General features: G+C 36.4%; 1 protein-coding gene across 1 annotated transcript in view; it reads left to right on the plus strand.

Moving 5' to 3' along the window:
- TSHR (thyroid stimulating hormone receptor) overlaps nt 1–19,548 on the plus strand; it is a 48,733-nt gene that overhangs the window by 12,688 nt on the left and 16,497 nt on the right. The window contains exons 2-7 of the mRNA XM_003206650.4: nt 1,000–1,071; nt 5,058–5,132; nt 14,360–14,434; nt 14,736–14,810; nt 18,065–18,142; nt 18,672–18,740. Coding sequence (XP_003206698.1) covers nt 1,000–1,071; nt 5,058–5,132; nt 14,360–14,434; nt 14,736–14,810; nt 18,065–18,142; nt 18,672–18,740 — 444 coding nt within the window. The remainder of the gene's footprint in view (nt 1–999; nt 1,072–5,057; nt 5,133–14,359; nt 14,435–14,735; nt 14,811–18,064; nt 18,143–18,671; nt 18,741–19,548) is intronic.

A 19,548-nucleotide genomic window follows, 5' to 3' on the forward strand; every position in this document is an offset into this window, starting at 1 on the left:
CCACACTGTTCTACTTTAATACTTAAAATCTATCTGAAACAGAAATTTCTCAGTCATCATTTTCAATTTCCTGAAAGGACTGTAAATACAGACAGATGTTGAAACACAACAGCAAGGTCAGCATGCTGTAGCTGGTTATTCTTTGCAAATATTTTGCCCAGGATTGTGATCCAAAGAGGAACCAGTTTTACAAAGTGGAGGAGGGAGAAGGAAACTGAGGTATTAAATTTAGGAGAAATATCAATCCACTTTGGATAAATAACCTTTAGGTTCTCTGTGCTTACGCATGTAACATGTATATATGTACACGTTACATATATGAGAAGAAAACAGAAAACATTCTTAATGTTTGTTCATTTTTTAATACAAAATTGTTCTTAGGAGAATATGTGAGAAATGACTGTATTTTTTTCTTGGTTACTCTTCAAACTGTTAGTTGACTGTGTGTTATGTAACTATATTCCCAGATGTACTGGAAAACAAAAAATGACCTCATTCAGCAATGATCATTTGTAACTGTAAATCTAAAGATATTCTATGCTAATTTTCTAAAGCATTTCCTCCTCTTTATTGGAACAGTCAGTCTGTTGGGTATTCATTCTGTTAAAAAGTTGGCTGTTGGTATATGTCTCCCCTAAATATTACCCGTTTTTCTGAAACCTTCTGCAGACGAGTGAGATATGTATTTCTATTCTCTCCTAAAGTACAGCCTTATCTGGACTTAAGAAATAACAGCATACCTACCATCCACACATCAGATGTTTTTGAAAAGATGTTGTATATATTACAAAGCATGAGATAACATGCAATTACTTTTACTTGAATTTTGTCTGGTGAGCACACCGAGCAAACCAAGATGCATAACAAAACAGGACTAGGAATAATGTGAGGATGGAAAAGCTGGGAAAAGAAAAGAACAGAATTATGGAGTTATATGACTATTTAATGTTAAGCTGTACTTAGCAGAGAATATTAACTGGCAAATTTTTATTTCTATAGGAGGTTTATGGAGACTCATCTAAGAACAATTCCAGGTGAAGCATTTTCCAATCTCCCAAACATCTCTAGAATGTAAGTTCTATTTCTGATATTTTTTTTACCACTTTATCAAAAATTTAGATCTGTGAGTAATCATCCAATTGTTTATAAATTAAACAGTCTGTAGCAAGGCATACAAGGTTTTGTTGTTGTTTTTTAGTTCAAATGACATATTATATTACTGGTTCAGACTAATTACTATTTTTTGTTTGTTTGTTTCTTTTTTTCTTGCATGATTTATAACTCATTTCACTTGAGACCCTGTAGCTTTTCTAGAATAGGAATTGTTTTCCACAAAAATAATAATACTTATGTGGTGCAAGAGGGACTTCTGTTGTTCCGTGTCTTTTGTATATAAAACACATACATGGATACAATCCATAAATGTGGAGGCAGCAGCATCTATATACTTGCCCCACATTCACTTTTGTTGCAAGTGGCCACTTGCTCTCAGTGTGCCCTGGTTGATGACATCAGCAGTTCTGAGACAAAGGTGTACCGAGTTTTTTAGTTCCTCCCTGTGGCTTGCCTGTAATCCCACACATGGCTAGTTGAGGCAGGGAACTTCTCTGATATCACCCAGTTCACTCCCTAGAAACACACAGTTAGCAATTTGGAAGGGACCTCAGGAAGCCTCTAGTCCAACCACCTGGCTCAAAGTTCTGCCAAATATGAAGTCAAACCAAGTCGCTCAGCTCTTTATCCAGCCTGGTGTTCTGAAGTTTCAATAAGATAATAGAGACAGTATTTACTACTCCAAATATACTTCTTTCTTTTGCTATATGATTTCTACTATATAGTTTGCATGAATAAACCTTTTTTTTCCACCTCTATACTGAAAGAAACGAGGTTAGCCTCCTTATGAACCTTATTTAAACAAGAATTTTAGAGCTAGTATGTTCTTAAGTTCATGCGTATCTGTGTATTCTCGATAGAAGTAGGGATTTGTTTCCCTTTGCTGCTTTGCCACAGGAATGAAACAAAAAGCATTTCAGTGAAATGCTCAAATGTAAGCCTAACTCCTATCAGAAATGCATCAGTGCACTCAGGTGCATATGCTTCATTCTGGCAATAACAACATTTTTAAAAATGTTTTATAAATTATTCAGATGTAATAGAAATTTATTAAAGTTGAAAAACTTTGGCAGAAATACTTTGTCCCTTCTGACTTCAAACAGGTTGAACGTATAGTACTTTTAAGGTCAAAGATAGAGAATTTTTCCTGTGCTCTGAGGAGCTGAAGAGGATATTGGTGATGCTTTGCATCACATCTGTGAGTACCTCATGGACACCTGATATGTAGCTTTCTGAGCAGTTTTCTCCACAGCTTCTCCATACAAGGTAGCAGCCCTATGCAGAGCATAACATTTCCCTTGTGCTCTGTATCTCTCCTTGCAACACAGTGTGTTTTCACATTGTGTGCAAACTGATTCTGTGCAGCACAAGACAGGGGGTGTTGAAGCTAGAAAAAGCAAAGAAAGGTGGAGAAAAGGAGAATGAAGAACAGTGAGAGTTCCTTGTTTTTACTGCCACATGAGTCTGTTTGAAGTCCTGAATTCTCAGGTTTTTTTGGAATGGGCGATGGTGATAAAAGGAATCTGTAAAAAGACCTTCTCCAAAAGAGAAGTTGTGAATTTGGTGTTTAGGTTGGCATTAAATTCATGGTGGATGTCAGAGGCATTATGGAAACCTGCAAGTGAAACACAGCTGGCACAGGGAGGCACTGCTGAGTTATGCCTTCAAAATGGGAATTTAAACGTACTTTCTGTCTCTTCCCAGTGTAACATCTTCTGATTACGATTGTTGTGATTTTTATTTTTTATATTCAAATGTGTTGTATGATGTGTTCATCAACCAAGGCACTGGCTAGTGCAGAAGGACTCTGAACAGTTGCAAGTAAATATTTAAGCACCATTAACACCTCTTTCTCAGAACAGATTAAATATGTTTGCGCATGTTTGTTGAGCATTGATCCTAGTGACTACCTATACAATCAGTGATTATGTCATCTAATTAATGTAAACAATTGCAAAGCAGAAAAGCAGAGGTCAACATTCCAAGAAAATATGCCATTTCCTTCCCAACTTCACCCTGCAGATTTGAGATGTAAAACTGTAACTCAGGCAGCTCCAAGCCAACCAGCGCAGTACAGATGGGACATGTGGACAGGTGGGAAGTGGTGGCTGGAGGGATTAAAGAAGAGAGGAAGAACAGCCCCTGTTTCTCTTCTGTCTCCTCTCATACATGACAGATAGGCCCTTGCCTGCCTGGTACTGCCATCAGTACTGTGGGGCACACAAAAAAAGTGCTTTCTAATTCCCAGAACCAGATACTTGGCATGAGGATTTTATGTTTGCTTGTTCTGTTTTTAATTTAATTTTATGTCAAGCTGATTTATATATAGCTGTTTGCTACACACTACCTATCTTTTGGTATGTTAAAATGTAGGCTCTGCTAAAATTAAATAATTCATTTTCTGCGAACAGTGGAAATACAGTTTCTTGAGTGGTAGATATTTAGTGCTTATAGAAGGATAAAATTAAAGCATCTCAAGTAAACATCTAATTCCGCAGTATTCAATCACAGAGCTACAGCCTGGAAATACTTTCTTTATTATATTCTTCTTTTATTTTCTTCCTTCATTTTCAAAGAGCCAAATGGCTTTTTGGAAATACTATTACTGAGAAAAGAGAGTCTGCTGGTTGTACAACCTTTACCAGTTACTTTTCTGATATCTTTTCAAATACTGCAGAATGCATTTTCAATTACCAATAAAAAGAAGATCTCCTGTTAGGAAAGTTGAAATTAGTTCTGCCTTGCTCCAGAGATGACATAAATTCCATTGGAACAATTAATGGTATTAGTCATCTTCTGGTGGTCAGAGCACAATCTGATCACAAAGTATTGTTTCAATTTTTTAAAACATTTTAGTTATTTTTAAAATATCCATTGAAAGAAGTTGAAATTTAACTTCTATGTCATTTCAACAACAAAAAAAAAGAATCTGATCTGTAATTCCTTGCATGACAAAGTCCTTCTGATTTAAAAGATTGTATTTGTATTTCCTATTTACTATTACTACTGATAATATTGTCAATATTTTAATTGCTTATTAATTTAAAAGATCTATAGATTAGAAATATATTTAATGTAACTAGAAAAAGTAAACCAAGCACAGGAATACAGCATGTAAATGTTATTCCAGGACTGATCAATTTTCAAACTAAGAGATATTTTGAACGACATAATTAGGTGATGTAACCCAAATAATTAATGTCAGTGTGACTTTGAAAATTTGCATTTTCTAGTTGCATTGCAACTTTTCTCACACTTCAAAACCTTTAAAAGACTAATTTCACTATCACCTTCCTAGTGGTGATGGGGAGACTCTGTAGGGCTAGTTTCTCATATTCAGTGGCTCACTAGCAGCGTAAATGCTACTCAGTTTAACCGTATGTAAATATTTCTTAAGCTTGGGGTATTTTTTTGTTTTTTGTTTTGCTTTGCTTTGCTACCACATTGCTCTTTATTCTCTTTATGACATTCTCTTTGTGGCTAAAGATTTTTTCCAAATTCATGTCACAGCATTTTTTTTTTTCCCCTCAACAACAACTAAGTATTATTTGCTCTATGACAAAGAATCTGTGACAGTTGTTGCAATGATGATCCAAAATCCAAATTTGTGTCTTTTTTTTTCTTAGATATACATAAATCTGCCAATTTACATGACAGCTAAGACTTCTTGGCGAACACCAAAGTGATTTTAATTGGAAAAGGAAAGAAAAAGAATTCTGAAATGTGAAATCTTTCTATTTGCTGCTTAATAGCATTGTTATGCAGTTGTGATTTAGTGGTAGTACAGCAAATTTAAATCTGTTAAAAGTTCCTCTGTTTGACACCATCACTGCTGCCTCCCATGGCAGTTGGCACAGGATGAAGAGAAAAAGTGGCTTGCTGGGCACTGGCCATGGTTTGCCAAGGTCTGTGACTTGTTTCTTTTTCCATTTGCTGGTTTTTAGTTATATCTCCATAGACGAAACACTTAGGAGTCTGGAGGCCCACTCCTTCAACAGTTTGAGTAAAGTCACTCACATGTAAGTACTGTAATTAAATAAAAGTAAATAAATGAATGTATTTTATCACTGCATTTGAGGTTGTGTGGAGGAACATGTATGTTGATGTATAAATTGTTATTGCTTTCTACTTTATATCTAAATATTCTTCTTATTATTTCCTTTCTCTGTAACATGCAAGCTCTCATTCAATACCAAGTTTAAATAAACTGGTAGCTCAGAAGCTTATCTTCAATACCTGAAAAAAATCCGGAACTAGTAATCAAACCAATTGTATGTAAGCACCTAGAATATTATAAAACAAAATATTAAAACTACATGGATTTAAGAACAAACAACGTCAGGCCATCTAATTTCCTGTGCAACAGGAAGGTGTCAAAATTACAGTACTAATGCTTTTGGAAATGCATCTTGTGATAGTAACTATAAGAAGGCTGACAGAACAAGACCTAGCTAGAATGGTACTAGGGCAGATAAACAAATTGGTAGAATAGCTGCATTTAGAGAGTTATAGTCATTCAGCATTACTCTGTATATTAAGAACGTAATTAATTGAAGAGGGTTTCATGGGATCTATCTTGCATCTGGCACTCTTCCATGTTTCCGTTACTGATTCAAATCAGGGTATGGAAAACATGCCAGTATCAATAAGTTCAGATGAGTTATAGTTCAGCATATTTCAGAGAAGCTTTTTGTATGTAAAGATTCCATGGGAGATCATGAGCACAGAAAATTTTGAAAGACTTTTGTGTTCAAGAAGAAAACGTGGCAGAGGAAGATATATCTTAAACGTATATAGATGTGTTTTGAGGGATGAAACTACAATCCATTTTTCATTGTTGTTTGACAAAGCAATATTTATAATAAAATCAGATTAAAGTTTAAGAAAACTTTCTTATGGTTGGCACAAGTAAACACTATATTTGCTTTCATAGGAAAGTTGCCTCCTTTAAGGCTGTGTAATCAGAAAATATATAGGTCTATTTAATCTTTACTCAGAGAAAGAAATTGAACTAAATGATCTCTTAACACTGCTCTATTTTCTATACTTTTTTTCTCATTTATTTTGTAGACCATGAAATGGAAAGATTAATAAAAATAAAAGAGAAAATATCATTACTGTTGTTGTATATAGGGAGCAACTAATACCATAAAATTGAAGTGCTTCCCCTAAGAATACCTGATAAATAGAACTAGGAGCAAAGTCTAGGATCCTGAGACTTACTTTATTCCAATAAAGTGGTCCTATATTATTGCTGAAATGGCTCCACTGGAAGTCTTTGATCTAATAGTAGTATTTATCTTTGCTTTAAATGCAGTCCCTTCTGTAGGTACATTTTCCAGGGCTGTCTACCTCATATTTTCCCTTTCTGATTCACAGTTGTTGTGTCTTTAGGATTTCTTTTTCAACAAAAACAAACTTTTAATGAAACATTTTCTGGCATCACATTTCATAAACAGTGAATTAAGTTTTTGGCACTACACACCACATATTACTCATGTGGTAGTTATCTTGTGGTTCACCTTTTTAGAAGCAATAGAAGGTTCTGCAGTGAAGTTAGATGACCCAAGAGCATTTTATGATCTTCAGTTTTTACGTTAGAATCGAAGTAAAGACTGGACTAGAAAAATCTCTCTCAGGATATGAATTAATAACACAAAGATGCTCTCCTTCCAAGGGTAATGTAGCATAAGCTTTTGGATATAAACTATGTTTCCATAAATTGTGCATTTTGAAGTGTGTGACTATTTTAAAGGACTGGTGGATGGAGCTATGGTGTTGTCAGTGCCTTCTACAGCACATGAAGGCTCTTCTAGAAACTATAAGGCATTATATCCACACCTGCCATATAGGCCTTCTAAGCATGCGTAATCATATTCATACACTTGAGAGACCCATTATGTTGTCTTGGTACATCATGCTGTGTCATGCAATCTGCATGCTTCTATGTCACAGCTCCTTCCTCTCTACCAAAAGTCAGGCCAGAGCACACCAGCAAGGCTTGATACCACCACATTATCACATCTAGCTCAAACCCACAGCCTGCATGTACCATTCTGTAGCCTGCCTAGGAGTCAGTGGAGCTCAGTGGCATCTACACCTACTGCACATATGATACAGGTTCTTCAGGAGGGCATGGTGGGGAGAGGTTTTTGCTTTGGTTATTTTGGTTTAATGGAGGACTCCTCATATTTCTCACAGGGAAATACCACACAGAAAATACAACTAGACAAGATACATTTTTTGTTTTTTCCTAGGAAAGAATCAGAGCAACTTCTCAAGACAAGACACTGGAACTCTTTACTCACAAAAGCTATAGGCAAAGCCCAAATATTCACTAGTCCATCTATACTACTCAAAAGCAAGCACTTTTACAAATCTGTTTGGATGTAAGGCACGCACATTATTTAATCAGAGGATACCTAGACATCTGGAAAACTAGGCAGTTGCATATAAGCTAGAAGAAAAAGCTATTTATAGATTTCACTGTTTTTCTGAATTGTTTCTATAACAAATCATAGTCTGATTTGTTAACCCTTTTTGTTGATGGGTTTAATTTACTTTCCAAACAACAAGATAATTCGGGGATAAATGTTATGTTATGCTGTACATTTGTTTAATGTTCTCCACTTACATAGTTATTTTGAAAGTATTATTGCCGGATAAAGATTATCATAGATTGTTTTAAAGAAGTTTGAAGTAACTAACAGTTTTGAAAATAAGTCATTTCACAGAGCTTAGCCTTCACAGGATCAATTTTTCATGGAGTTTTTCATAGAGTGCAGTTTTATGTAAATAATCTTTTTTACCCCAATGTACGCTTATACATACCATTTAATTTTAAAAAGATTTGTTTTTCTACAAAACTTCTTATAAGAAAATTTAGTGTTTATGGAAGGAAAGCACTAATCACTTTGGCTTGAGTCAAATGTCATATGAATAGGCATCCTGTGTTCATCACCATTCTGTCTGCCAAGCCTGCTGGTGTGCCTCAGTTTTGAACTTCAGCACTCTGTTTTTTTCTGGTCCACATTCAGTTCTTCCTATGTGCCTGTGTCAATGGTTTACGGGCTGGTTTGGCTTAGTTCCATGACTGGCGGGGCAGAGGGATTTCGCAAAATCCACACCTCTAGAAAACAGGGGACCCCAAAATAATTAAAAACAACGGCAATGATCTGAAGAGAAACAAACTAATTTACTAAATATAGTATCAGAATGCAAGACAACACACTATAATACAACATAATTAGAATTGAAGCTAATAAATCAAATATAATTGAGAGAGTGTCCAAAAGGTGGAAAGGCCTCACCATGACACTGAGGTGAGATGCGCAGTCTGGTTGAGCAGCAGGGAGGAGAGCCTATGAAGAAGAGTGCATCAGATGACCTTGCCAAGGGTTATATCTCCTCTCTGACTGCAAAGCCCCCTGGGGAATGTAGTTCTTCTCTTCCAGACAGGTGCCTCGAACTGGAGCATTTACAGTTTAACTCCCAGTGCACTACATGATGTTATGATGTGGAATACTGATAACTAAAAATCATAAAACCATGACAGTCTCTATCCTGACTTTCTGCATGTATGCATCTCTTAGGTCCCTTGTTACCCTAAGAGAAACCTCTGAGCATATTTTGTATCTATACAAGCCTAAACTTCTTCTGCGCTGAGCAAATTTTGCAAACTAAGGGTACAGATCACCTGCAATTTTATGAGCTGGATCTCATTTCAAATGTAAGTCTTGGTAAAATTCACATTATACTAAGATTAAAATCAGGGCTAAGACTTTGTGTTGATATTTTCCCCAATTACATTAAGTTGATCTCACAACATATTCTTGCTTGTTGTTTTTGTCACTACTGTTTCTAAGTATGGTTGTGAGACAAATTTATCATGTTTAACAATTCAGGACTGCCTTTCACATACAGTGATAAAACTGTACTTTCTAGATGCAAATGCAAAAGAGTCTATGTTGCTGTGTAATCTTACTAGCAAGCTGTAACTTGATGGCATTAGACTAAGGAGCTTTTGTAATTAGGTCTTCATTTCCCAGAAAAAAACTCTTAGATAAGGAATATTCACTTTTTCTTTTCAACCCCTCTGTGTCTCTGCTCACAATCCTCTCTCCCTCATTTCTCCCCACTCCTCCATGCTCCAAGCACTCTCTCCTCTTGAACAACTGTGTGAGAAGCCCTTTGAGGGTGTGGGAATACAGCCAAAGATTGTGGATAAAGTGGCTTACCTTTGTACAAGCAACATCACTTCAAGAGCTGGAGAGACTACTCCACATCTCTGTGCAGAGTGGGTGCAGGGGCACTTCTGCACATGGACAGTCACGGAGCCAGGTCTTGGGATATGGGGCTGCAGAAAGGAGAGGTGGTTTTATGACAACGTCTGAGGGATAACTGGAGAGGAGGAGGGAAGGGCTGGCCCTAATAGGAAACTGAATGAAGGGAAGTGTTATATAGCTGCAGTGAATTTTAGGACACTGGAAAAAGCGTTGCGTAGAAAAATCTTAAAAGCTGATGTCTGCAGGTAGAGGATAGACTGGCTAGAGCCTGAACCAATTTTCTACTGTTAGCAGTGCCAAAACTTGACAGGTGGAAAGCCATGGAGAGCTGCTCTTAGTGGGACTGCGTCTTGACTGCGGGGGTGGGGGGGGAGGAAAGGAGGAAACATGGACAAGTGAGGGAGGCCATGGAATTCATAAGCAATTCCTTCCTTAAGGAAGGAAGCAGGGAGGACTCACAGGTTATTACAAGAAAAAAAAAAAAGCAGTTGATTTAAAATGTTTTAGAATTGCTGAGCTAGATATCCTTACTATTCATACATATCAAACATAGTGGGATTATATTGACATTCTGGTCAGATTTAGAATATCTGGGTTCTGGTCTCGAGCAAAACTCAGGGATGTGTCAATACTTCAAGGCACATATGAAAGACATGTCTGGTAAACAAATTTTAGAAGTTGCTTACATTAATATTTTTGCTTTTTTAATATTACTAAATATATATAATGTAAGAAGTAGCTGACTGACCTTTCAAGAGTTTGCTTTGCAAATGTATGGCTCATTATGTTAATTCATCACAGTAACATTTGAGTAATTATTAGTTTCATTTTAAGACTCATTTTGATTTGGAACTAAATATTCCCGTATGTCCCTAAACACAAAAGTATTATTTATAGTTATTTATAAATATCGACAAAGGATTTTAAGTGTATCATTAAGTAATTTTCTCTTCACATTTGTTCCTGCTACTCTAAAGTTTTAAAGTAATTTCTTTAAAAAGCAAAACTCAGGCGCAATTCACACACAGTAAAATTTTTGTTTTGATTGTGAACCTAGAACATTTTTAATTATTAGTATGAGTGACAGAATATAATTTTAAAAATACATACATAAGCCAATTTTAAAAGGTTTTCCATACTTCAAAAAATAAAAATAAAGCAGAAGATGAATATTTTGTAAAGTAACTTTGAGTACTTTTGTAAGTGTTCCACTAATAATAATGTTATCTTCAGGGTAGGGAGCAGCAGGTCGCAGCAGCATTCTTTCCTATTAGCATCTTTAAGTAATTTTAGTTCGGATTGTGCAGTTAAATGGTTTTTCAAGGCACCTTTCTGCATAAATTTTCAGCAAGTTGCCTATAAAACATCTTAGATTTCTATGCCTTTAAATGTTTTGTTCCCAGAAGCAGTCAAAATTTCCACGTTGCAGCTTGTACAGAATTTAAGCAGAGCATGCTAAGATTAAGATGTATTTATATAGCATGCCAAATCTCTATTTCATAAGTCACCTAAAGTTTCTAAATCTGTGAGATTCAGTCTTTTCAATTCACTGATTCAGCACAGTTTACTGATAAACCTGCAAACCCATCTAATGAATCTACTGAATTATAGAACTTCTTGGGTTGAAATGGACTTCAAAGACCATCTAGTTGCAGCCCCCATGTCATGAACAGGGTTGCAAACTACTGAATTTGATGCAGCTCAATAGATTGAGTTCCTCAGGGATTATCCAAATCTGGCCTTAAATGACTCCAGGAATGGGACATCCACAACTTTTCTGGGCAAATTATGCCAGTGTCTCATCACCTTCTGAATAAACAGTTTCTCCACGACATCTTGTCTAAATCTCCCCTCTTTTAGCTTAAAACAATTTCCCTGGTCCTGTCACTATCTGCCCATGTAAAAAGTCCGTCTCCTTCCAATTTATAGGCTCCTTTTAAGTACTGGAAGGCCCAGAGCCTTGTCATTTCCAGGCTGAATGATCCGAGCTCCCTCAGCCTGTCTTCGTAAGAGGGGTGCTCCAGCCCTCTGATCATTTTCATGGCCCTCCTCTGAACCCGATCCAACAACTCTGCATCCTTCCTGTAATGGCAGCCCCAGGCCTGGATGCAGTACTCCAAATGGGGCTTTACAAGAACAGAACAGAGAGTGACAATCTCCTCCTTCTCCCTCTTCTAATGCAGCCCAGGGTACTTCTGACCTTCTGGGCTTCAATAGCACATTGCTGGCTCATATCCAGCTTTTTGTCCACCAGGATCTCCAAGTCCTTCTCCTCAGGGCTTCTCTCAAGAAGTTCTTCTCCCATTCTGTACACGTCAGAGGTTGCCTCAATCTAAGAGCAACGACATCTTAGACTCAATAATGTTATTGAACATTATTTGGTTCCCTTCTCAAGCTTGTTCAGGTCCCTTTGTATGGCAACCCTTCCATCATATCAGCTGCACCTCTCAGCTTACTTTTTTTTTTTTTTTAATACTTTATAAGTAATATTTAAGCCAAAACAGTCTTTTGATTACAATTTGAATACTGCTGTCTTATAAAAGTTTGGCACCTCTGAATATACTACTCATGACTGACATGTAAAATAAATCAAAATCCATCTTGTGTATCGTTGTGTTGTTAGCTGATGTAATTAGAACTATTAAAATACCTTTCCTCCTTTCAAGCTCACTTCATAGGTTCCTGGTGGAGCTACAGATATTCTTTAAATCTGAGATTTTAGGGAGGATTCTATCCAGTGCTGAGATGTGTGACGTCAGTGTCATGGATGGATCTGACTTTAAAGTTGTCTCTTTTTCATTTCATCCCTGACAGTGTTCAAGAGGCGTGTGGATGAAGAGCTACGAGATATGGTTTAGTAGCTTGTGGTAGCAATGATAATGGGAGTACGATTGGATTAGATGATCTTCTGGATCCTTTCCAACCTTGTGATTCTATGAATATAGAATATGAATATAGTATATGAAGTGAGAGTCCATATATTTAGTCAGTCACATTTGCCTGGACTAGGAGTAGAGAAAACTGAATTTCTCTCCTAGCTTTTTCTTAAGATTAACAATCAATTTGTCAAATCACCTTTTTTTTTCTTTTACCTCTCTCATCCACTTTCTCATCAACTTTAAAAAGAGACTTCTAGGCAACTTGTTGCCTGCTCTTTATTTATGTAGCACTTGCCACAATAGGCCTTTTCCTTCCTCCCTTTTTCGACCACAAGAAACTCCTGAATACAAAGTATAGGATGAAATGGAAGTATAAATACATTATATTTTAAAGCACATTTCTTTCCTAATCTCAGCATCACCAATTCAAGAAACTGGAACAGCAAGGGCATAAACCTTTTCCCATTCTTCATTGTATGTAATGATTTACTTGAGTTCTTTAAGCTTTTCTCTGATTATGGGGACAACTGTCTCATCTGGCAATTCTGAATCTTTTATTCTCATTTTTCATTTCCCTTTGTCAATCAGCACTTACTCTCTCTTGGCCTAGTTAATAAAATCCGATTGAATCTCATTTAATTATTTTGTGCTCCCAATTTTAGTACCATCTGCAGATTTCAAATTCTTACTTTTAATACCCTCATCCAAATCATTTATGCAGAGTACTATGAATAGCAAAACCTGATGACTCTGTGGCATTACAATGTATTATCCATTTCCAGACTGAATATTGATCTCTCCCTGCAATATGTTTGGTCCACAACAAAGGAATATGTAGCCATGAAGCTCCTGACTTCAGCTTTTTAAATGTAGCAGTGATGGAAAAAAACATGCCAAAGTTTATGGAGAAAATTCCACTGTTGGGAGTAAGATTGCTACATAACTATTAAAGTAATTTGAGAGAAGCAAGAGACTGACATAGATTTCTTATAACAAAAACAATACTGTTAAAGAAGCTAACAGACGTGAAGAATACTCAGCACTATAATAGCAGTAGCATAACTATTAACTATATCAGTTCAACATGCAAGTAGAATGTAAATCCTTGTTTCCTCATAAAGTAGATGCAGTTAGAACAGAATGCTTGGAAGATGGAGCAGAAACTCTCTCTGTAGAGCAGAGTATAGACAAGCTGAAGTCTTCCACATGTTGCTATAACAATTGTCTGATGTTTCTTTTCCTACTTTTATTTCTCAGAATATTTGGCTAGCTTTATTTTGTGCTTGGGTTACTTGATGTGAGGACATGGCAAAGTAAATACTACCAGTTTCTACTGTGTCTATACTGAGTAGCACCACTTTTTGGACTGATGTAAGACTAGAATATCATGCACACATACTTGTCTTCCGTAAAATTTCTCTACGTAAGTAACAAGATTTCCTGAGAGTCTAAGAGCTGTCCTGAGATGGTCATTCATGGGATACATGGCTCTGATACGTAGAGAAGAAAAGCATCTGTGATCCAGACCAACTTAAGGAGAAAAAGAGAAGCTAGTTTAAATTATATTTTGAACAGTCATAGCATTCCAAAGGTGCCTTTACCTCCAGCTGCAGTTCTGGGTGCTGCAATATTACATAAATTATATATAAATTCACACATGGAAATCCCACTCCTACTTCCCTAGGGAAGTTACTGCCTTCATATTTATTTAATGTGTTTTAAAAATTTAAAATCTGTGTTGACTTGTATTAATCACGCACACACTCAAATTAAGTTACCAGGTAGAAGGTTTACTCAGCAATAGTAACAGTGGCACTGATGTAGCTTTATGCAGAATTTTTTACTGTTTTTAATTTTTCTCCTTTCAAATTAAATTTTCTTCTTTCTACTAAAATTTACAAATGAAGTACCATTCCTATATTCTCTCAGAGCCCTAACCGTAGGGAAATGTCTGAAGATCTATAAGCAAATGTCAAATTTTCTGAAAGTAGTTCCCTGAAATTTAATGTCAATGTTGCTGGTTTCTGTTATAATAAATACATGTTATGGTAACATTCCCTCATCCCTCTTTTTTCCTTGCAGTGAAATTCGAAATCTTAGAAACTTGGATTACATAGATCCAGATGCCTTTAAGAACCTTCCACTGTTGAAATACCTGTAAGTATTTGCCACCTGCAAGTAGTTGGCCTCACAGACATGTCTCTAAATTCTTTACACAATAGTGGTTTCTTTGCGTTTCATTTTGGAACTGGTTACAACATTTTTCCCTACTGCTTTATTTTAAGGACAAAAAAAATCAGCTAGAATAGGGGCTGGGACTTTGACTACATTTGCAAGGAAATCTTCTAGAAACTCATTGCTAACTTTGCTATTCTTCTGATCCATTAAATGTCTGTAACACACAAGTGTTTACTGTGATCCACTACATGTAACTCTCTCTCCATCTTCTCTGTTTTAGTGGTATTTTCAACACTGGACTCAAAGTATTTCCTGACCTCACTAAAATTTCTTCATCTGATGTGAACTTTTTACTGTAAGTACCTACTCTCACAGACAAATAGAATACTGCCATCCTAGATCCCAAGAAAACCTATAGTGAAGACTTCTATTTTAGAGAATATTAGAAAATAAGTATGTCAAAATACTGTTCCTCAAACTGTAGTTCAGTTATTCTTAGTATCAAATTTGGAAAATGTCAGGTCATCCTGCACTGTGTATTTGAATTGGATGAGACATACACATAATTGCATTTCTCTTCAATTAGCTAAATCCCAAAATACAGAATGTTTACAGTCCAGCACATCCACTCTTCATCCTGAGAGCCTGCCTGCACTGCCGTAATTTAGACTGTTGCATCTTAGTACTACGGGACTCTTATTTTATTACCAGGCATCAGGTGGTGGTTGGTCGTTAATGAGTTGCTAATGACAGGGCGTAAAAGCACTGGATATCTTTGGAAGGTGGTAGTAGTAGCTCCCGCGTGGCAGTGATCCCATTCATAAACTCCCACCCTCAGCTTATGGGCTCCATTAGTCCTAAACGTCATAGCCTTGTTTCAGAACTATAGCAAGCGCACTTCTCCCCTTCCTAACATTACAGTGTTACTTCAGAGTCCATCACCTTTTCATTTTTACATGGCTGTAGCACACTGAGAGAATTGCTGGTGGATGTCCAGCACAAGCAGCTGCAGAAGTCTCCAAGATGGTGATTGGCATAGCGCCACCATCATCCATGCCTCTAACTAGCATAAGTACTCTGAATTCCTTTCTTTTCTCTGTCCAGGCACTTTCCCTCCACTTATTAAGTACTTGTGTCACTTTTGCATACTTCTCACTGTGGAGGAAAACAAGTCTTCTATTTGTTACTAAAACAGCCTGCCAATACCAAGCTAATGTAGAAAAGCCTTGCACCTAAAAATCCATAAGCAAAGAACCATATCTTTCCTGAAAACTACTATTTGGCTACATTATAAGTAGGTACTCTTAAGAGAGAGAACTGCTTATTTCTCTTCTGTCACTCACCTTATTTCCCAACAGCTGATTGAGATGCCATCTTTTAGAATCATGACACAACTCTGGATGAACATATACTTTGCCTAAATTTACTTGTGCAGTCACACTTTGTGCACAACTCTACTATCCCATTAAAGAAACCAAGCAGCAGGAATTACCTATTTTTAAGCAAGACTTCCTGGGTGAGCCCTCATTAACAACTGTCCTCAGCTGGAAAGAATTGCCCTCTTAGCAGCTTTGCTAATTTAGTTGAGTTTGCTTACATGATGCATTTCTATGTCACAGTAAATCCTCCTCCTTTTCCTACAACTTATTAAAAAAGGTTTACTTTAGCTGATTTAAAGGACCCCCTCTTTTCTTTTTTCTTCTTTCCTTTTTCTCTTAGAACAAACTGCAGAACAGCATGGAGACAAAGAAAGGGAACACAAATGTCGTGAAGGTTTTGTGTCTCTCACCTTTATTATCCTTAAAGCTATTTCAGAAACAAACACTATTGCTGTGAAAACAACAGGTGTTTCTTTGCTTTCAAAAAAAGCAAAATCTACATCTGTCTCTGTACACTAACTTACAATTAAAGCCCAAATCCAAAATCAGGATTGCAATCAAGCTAAGGAAGAAGAGCAGCTAAGACAAAGACTTGTAGGCTGACAAAAAGTATCTCAGTCACTATTTAGTGATTGTAGTCTGCATTCAGCTGGAATAGGCTTGACTGTTGGATGGACGAAGTAAAAGTTAAGACCCTGATGTATTATTCTGGAAAGTAATTTACAAAGGCTTGATTAATGGTCTGACCTAGATGTTGATTCAATACTGATAAATGTTGTTCCTAATCAAGCTGGAAAGAGTGAAACACAGGGCTACCAAGATGATTAGAGGACTGAAACACCTCTCTTATAAGGAGAAAGGAACTGTTCAGTGGAACTGGGAAAGAGGAGGCTGGGGAAGGAGGGGGGAAATGTTATCAATGTGTATAAGTACCTGAACTGGGGATGCAAAGAAGATGAAGCTAGCTTCTTTTCAGTGGTGTCTAGTGCTAGGATAAGAGGCCATATACACAAACTGGAACACAGTATTTTCTAACTGAAAATCAGAAAACATTTCATTTTGTGGGTGGCTGAGCACTAGCACTAGTAGTATAACTACTCGTTATATTTCTATTCACCTTTGTGATTGTCCTGGTTTCAGCAAAGCTAGTTAATTTTCTTCTTATTAACTGGTGTGGTACTTTGTTGTGGGTTTAGAATGAAAATGATATTGATAGCACACCAAAGTTTTAGTTTACTGCTGAGCAGTGTTTGCATGGAGCCAAGGAAATTTCACCTTCTCACACTGTTAGTGAGAGGCTGGGGGTGCACAAGAAGCTGGGACAGAACCTGGACAGCTGGCACAAACTGGACAAAGGAATGTCCCATACCATTATAGTGATATGCTGAACTATAAAACTGTGTGTGTGTGGGTGGGGGGTTACATTCCTCTGGGACTGGCTGGGCACCAACTGGTGATCAGTTGTGTTGTGCATCGCTTAAAGTATTTTACTGTTTTCTTGGGTTTTGTGTGTTCATTTTTCCTTTTTTTTCTTTCCTTCTTCTTTTTTTCTTTTCTTTATAAATTACCCTTATTTCAAACAATGAGTTCTCTCACTTTTCTCATTTTGATTCTGTTCCCCATCCCATGGCAGGGAGAGAGCAAATCGTTATGTGGTGCTGTGTGTATTTCTTAAGGCTGGAGAGTTGGAATTAAGTGTTCAAGAAATAACAGATATTGAAACACTCATTTGGACAACAGTTGAGAAAATTCATTAAGTTAGATCAGATAGTAAAATTTCATTTCACTTTCTTTAGAAGCAGTTCTATAAGGGAAAATGCTTCTGTCTATTATAATGCATTCTCTGATATTTTACCTAAGCATAGCTAAACAGCAAGATCTCATCTCTAAAGTCATTTGAGCTAACTCAGTTGACATTGCAGCATGATTCAGTTTGCAAATTATCTGGGTTTTGAGAGGATGAATCTGTCTTTGCTGTTTGCCACAGAAATCATGCAGGCTGGCACATCTCACCAGGCCTATAAATTCCATTGACTTTGCAAGCCCACTTCTTGGATGCTGAAACATCCCTGATTCTTAATCATCCCAGCTTGCCTCTTGTGGCTGTAGGTTAAACAATTATTCTATACTTCTATTTATGATCACGGCAGAGAAAAATGAATAATAAAACTGTTCTGGAGAAGCTCTTTTAGGCAAATATTTGACTGTGATGTTTTTTCTCCTTTTTCAGTGAAATTGCAGACAATCCTTTCATGACTTCAGTGCCTGCAAATGCTTTCCATGGGCTCTGTAATGAATCTCTAACTTTGTAAGTTCTTCCAGCTTAAGCCAAAAAGGCAATCACCTTGCCTTAATCCCTCAAGCATATGGTACTACATTAAAAAAAACAACTCAGATCTACTCTCCAGTAGTTTATGGTGGAGAAACATCATTGGCTTTATATGTAGTATCCGTACTTCAAGAAGTTCAGACAGGCATTATTGTAAAATGGTACCCATACTGCAATTTATTATTTTCCTAATTTGACCTTGCAGAATTTTATTTCCTTGTTTTTAGCTTGGAAGCAGGAAAGTTATGGCAAAATGTTTTAGTCTAGTTCTATATTTACTGCAAAAAGAAGTAAAAGATAGCATATCTGCCACATGTTATTCTTAATTTGGCTACATTTAGGAAAGCTGGTGGCATCTGCTCAACTTTGCACTACAATTGTTACTTCTTCAAAACATTGAAATTAACTCATAAACACGCAGTTGCAAATAAAAATGATAAATAAGATAATAGGTATTTCATTACCAAAGCATCACAAAATACACCAATTTATTTATCTTTCTTTGCAGGAAACTCTACAATAATGGTTTTACCAGCATCCACAGCCATGCTTTTAATGGGACAAATCTGGATGCTATGTAAGTACCAGATAATCTCTTACTTTTAAAAAACAAACAAAAACAAAAAAGCAACACACAACACAAAAACCAACAAAAACAACACATGCAAGGAAAAATAAAGCAAAATACACCAACCTAGAATGAATACTCCCTACCTATTGGAGGTTCTTAAATAAATATCTTGTTCTAAATGTTTTTAAGGATCAAAGAGAGGATATTAATTTCAGCCAGCAATAAAAATATAGGTATTTTGATGTCTTTTGCAGAGTACTTGGATTTTATATACATGTATTTATAGGTCAGAAATAAAATCATAGCAGGTGATTCTAGTGTGAATTTTTTTATTTCTGACCTGAAGCTATAATGAAATATCTTTTGGTCAAAAAGATTTCAAAGACAATTGAAATCTTACAAGGCAGTTTATTTTAATAAGTGTAATACTAGTAATGATAGCAGCGACATTTCACAGAAATTTCTTACCAGAAAAAAAAAAGGGGGGAGAGGGGCAATTGGGAGGAACCAGGCACATGACCTAAAAATGAGACATGTGCCTGTCCAAACCAAGAAACAATTATTTCAGCTTTCTCTTCATCTTCTTACTGTAGTTTCTGGAAAACTACTACTTACTGAATATACTTTTCACTGTTCACATGGAACAAATCTAGAAAGATTTTGGAATCTCCATTTGCTTTGGCAGAGCTTACTCAGGTGGAGTCTGGTTATCAAAATATTTCACAAGTTAAAGAAATTTCTTCATTGTGAACTCTTAAGTTAACCATAGAGGCACGAGGATACAGAAAATTTTCCTACTTCTTTATTTTAAATA

Source organism: Meleagris gallopavo, chromosome 5 (assembly GCF_000146605.3).
Source record: "Meleagris gallopavo isolate NT-WF06-2002-E0010 breed Aviagen turkey brand Nicholas breeding stock chromosome 5, Turkey_5.1, whole genome shotgun sequence".
Classification (NCBI taxonomy): domain Eukaryota; kingdom Metazoa; phylum Chordata; class Aves; order Galliformes; family Phasianidae; genus Meleagris; species Meleagris gallopavo.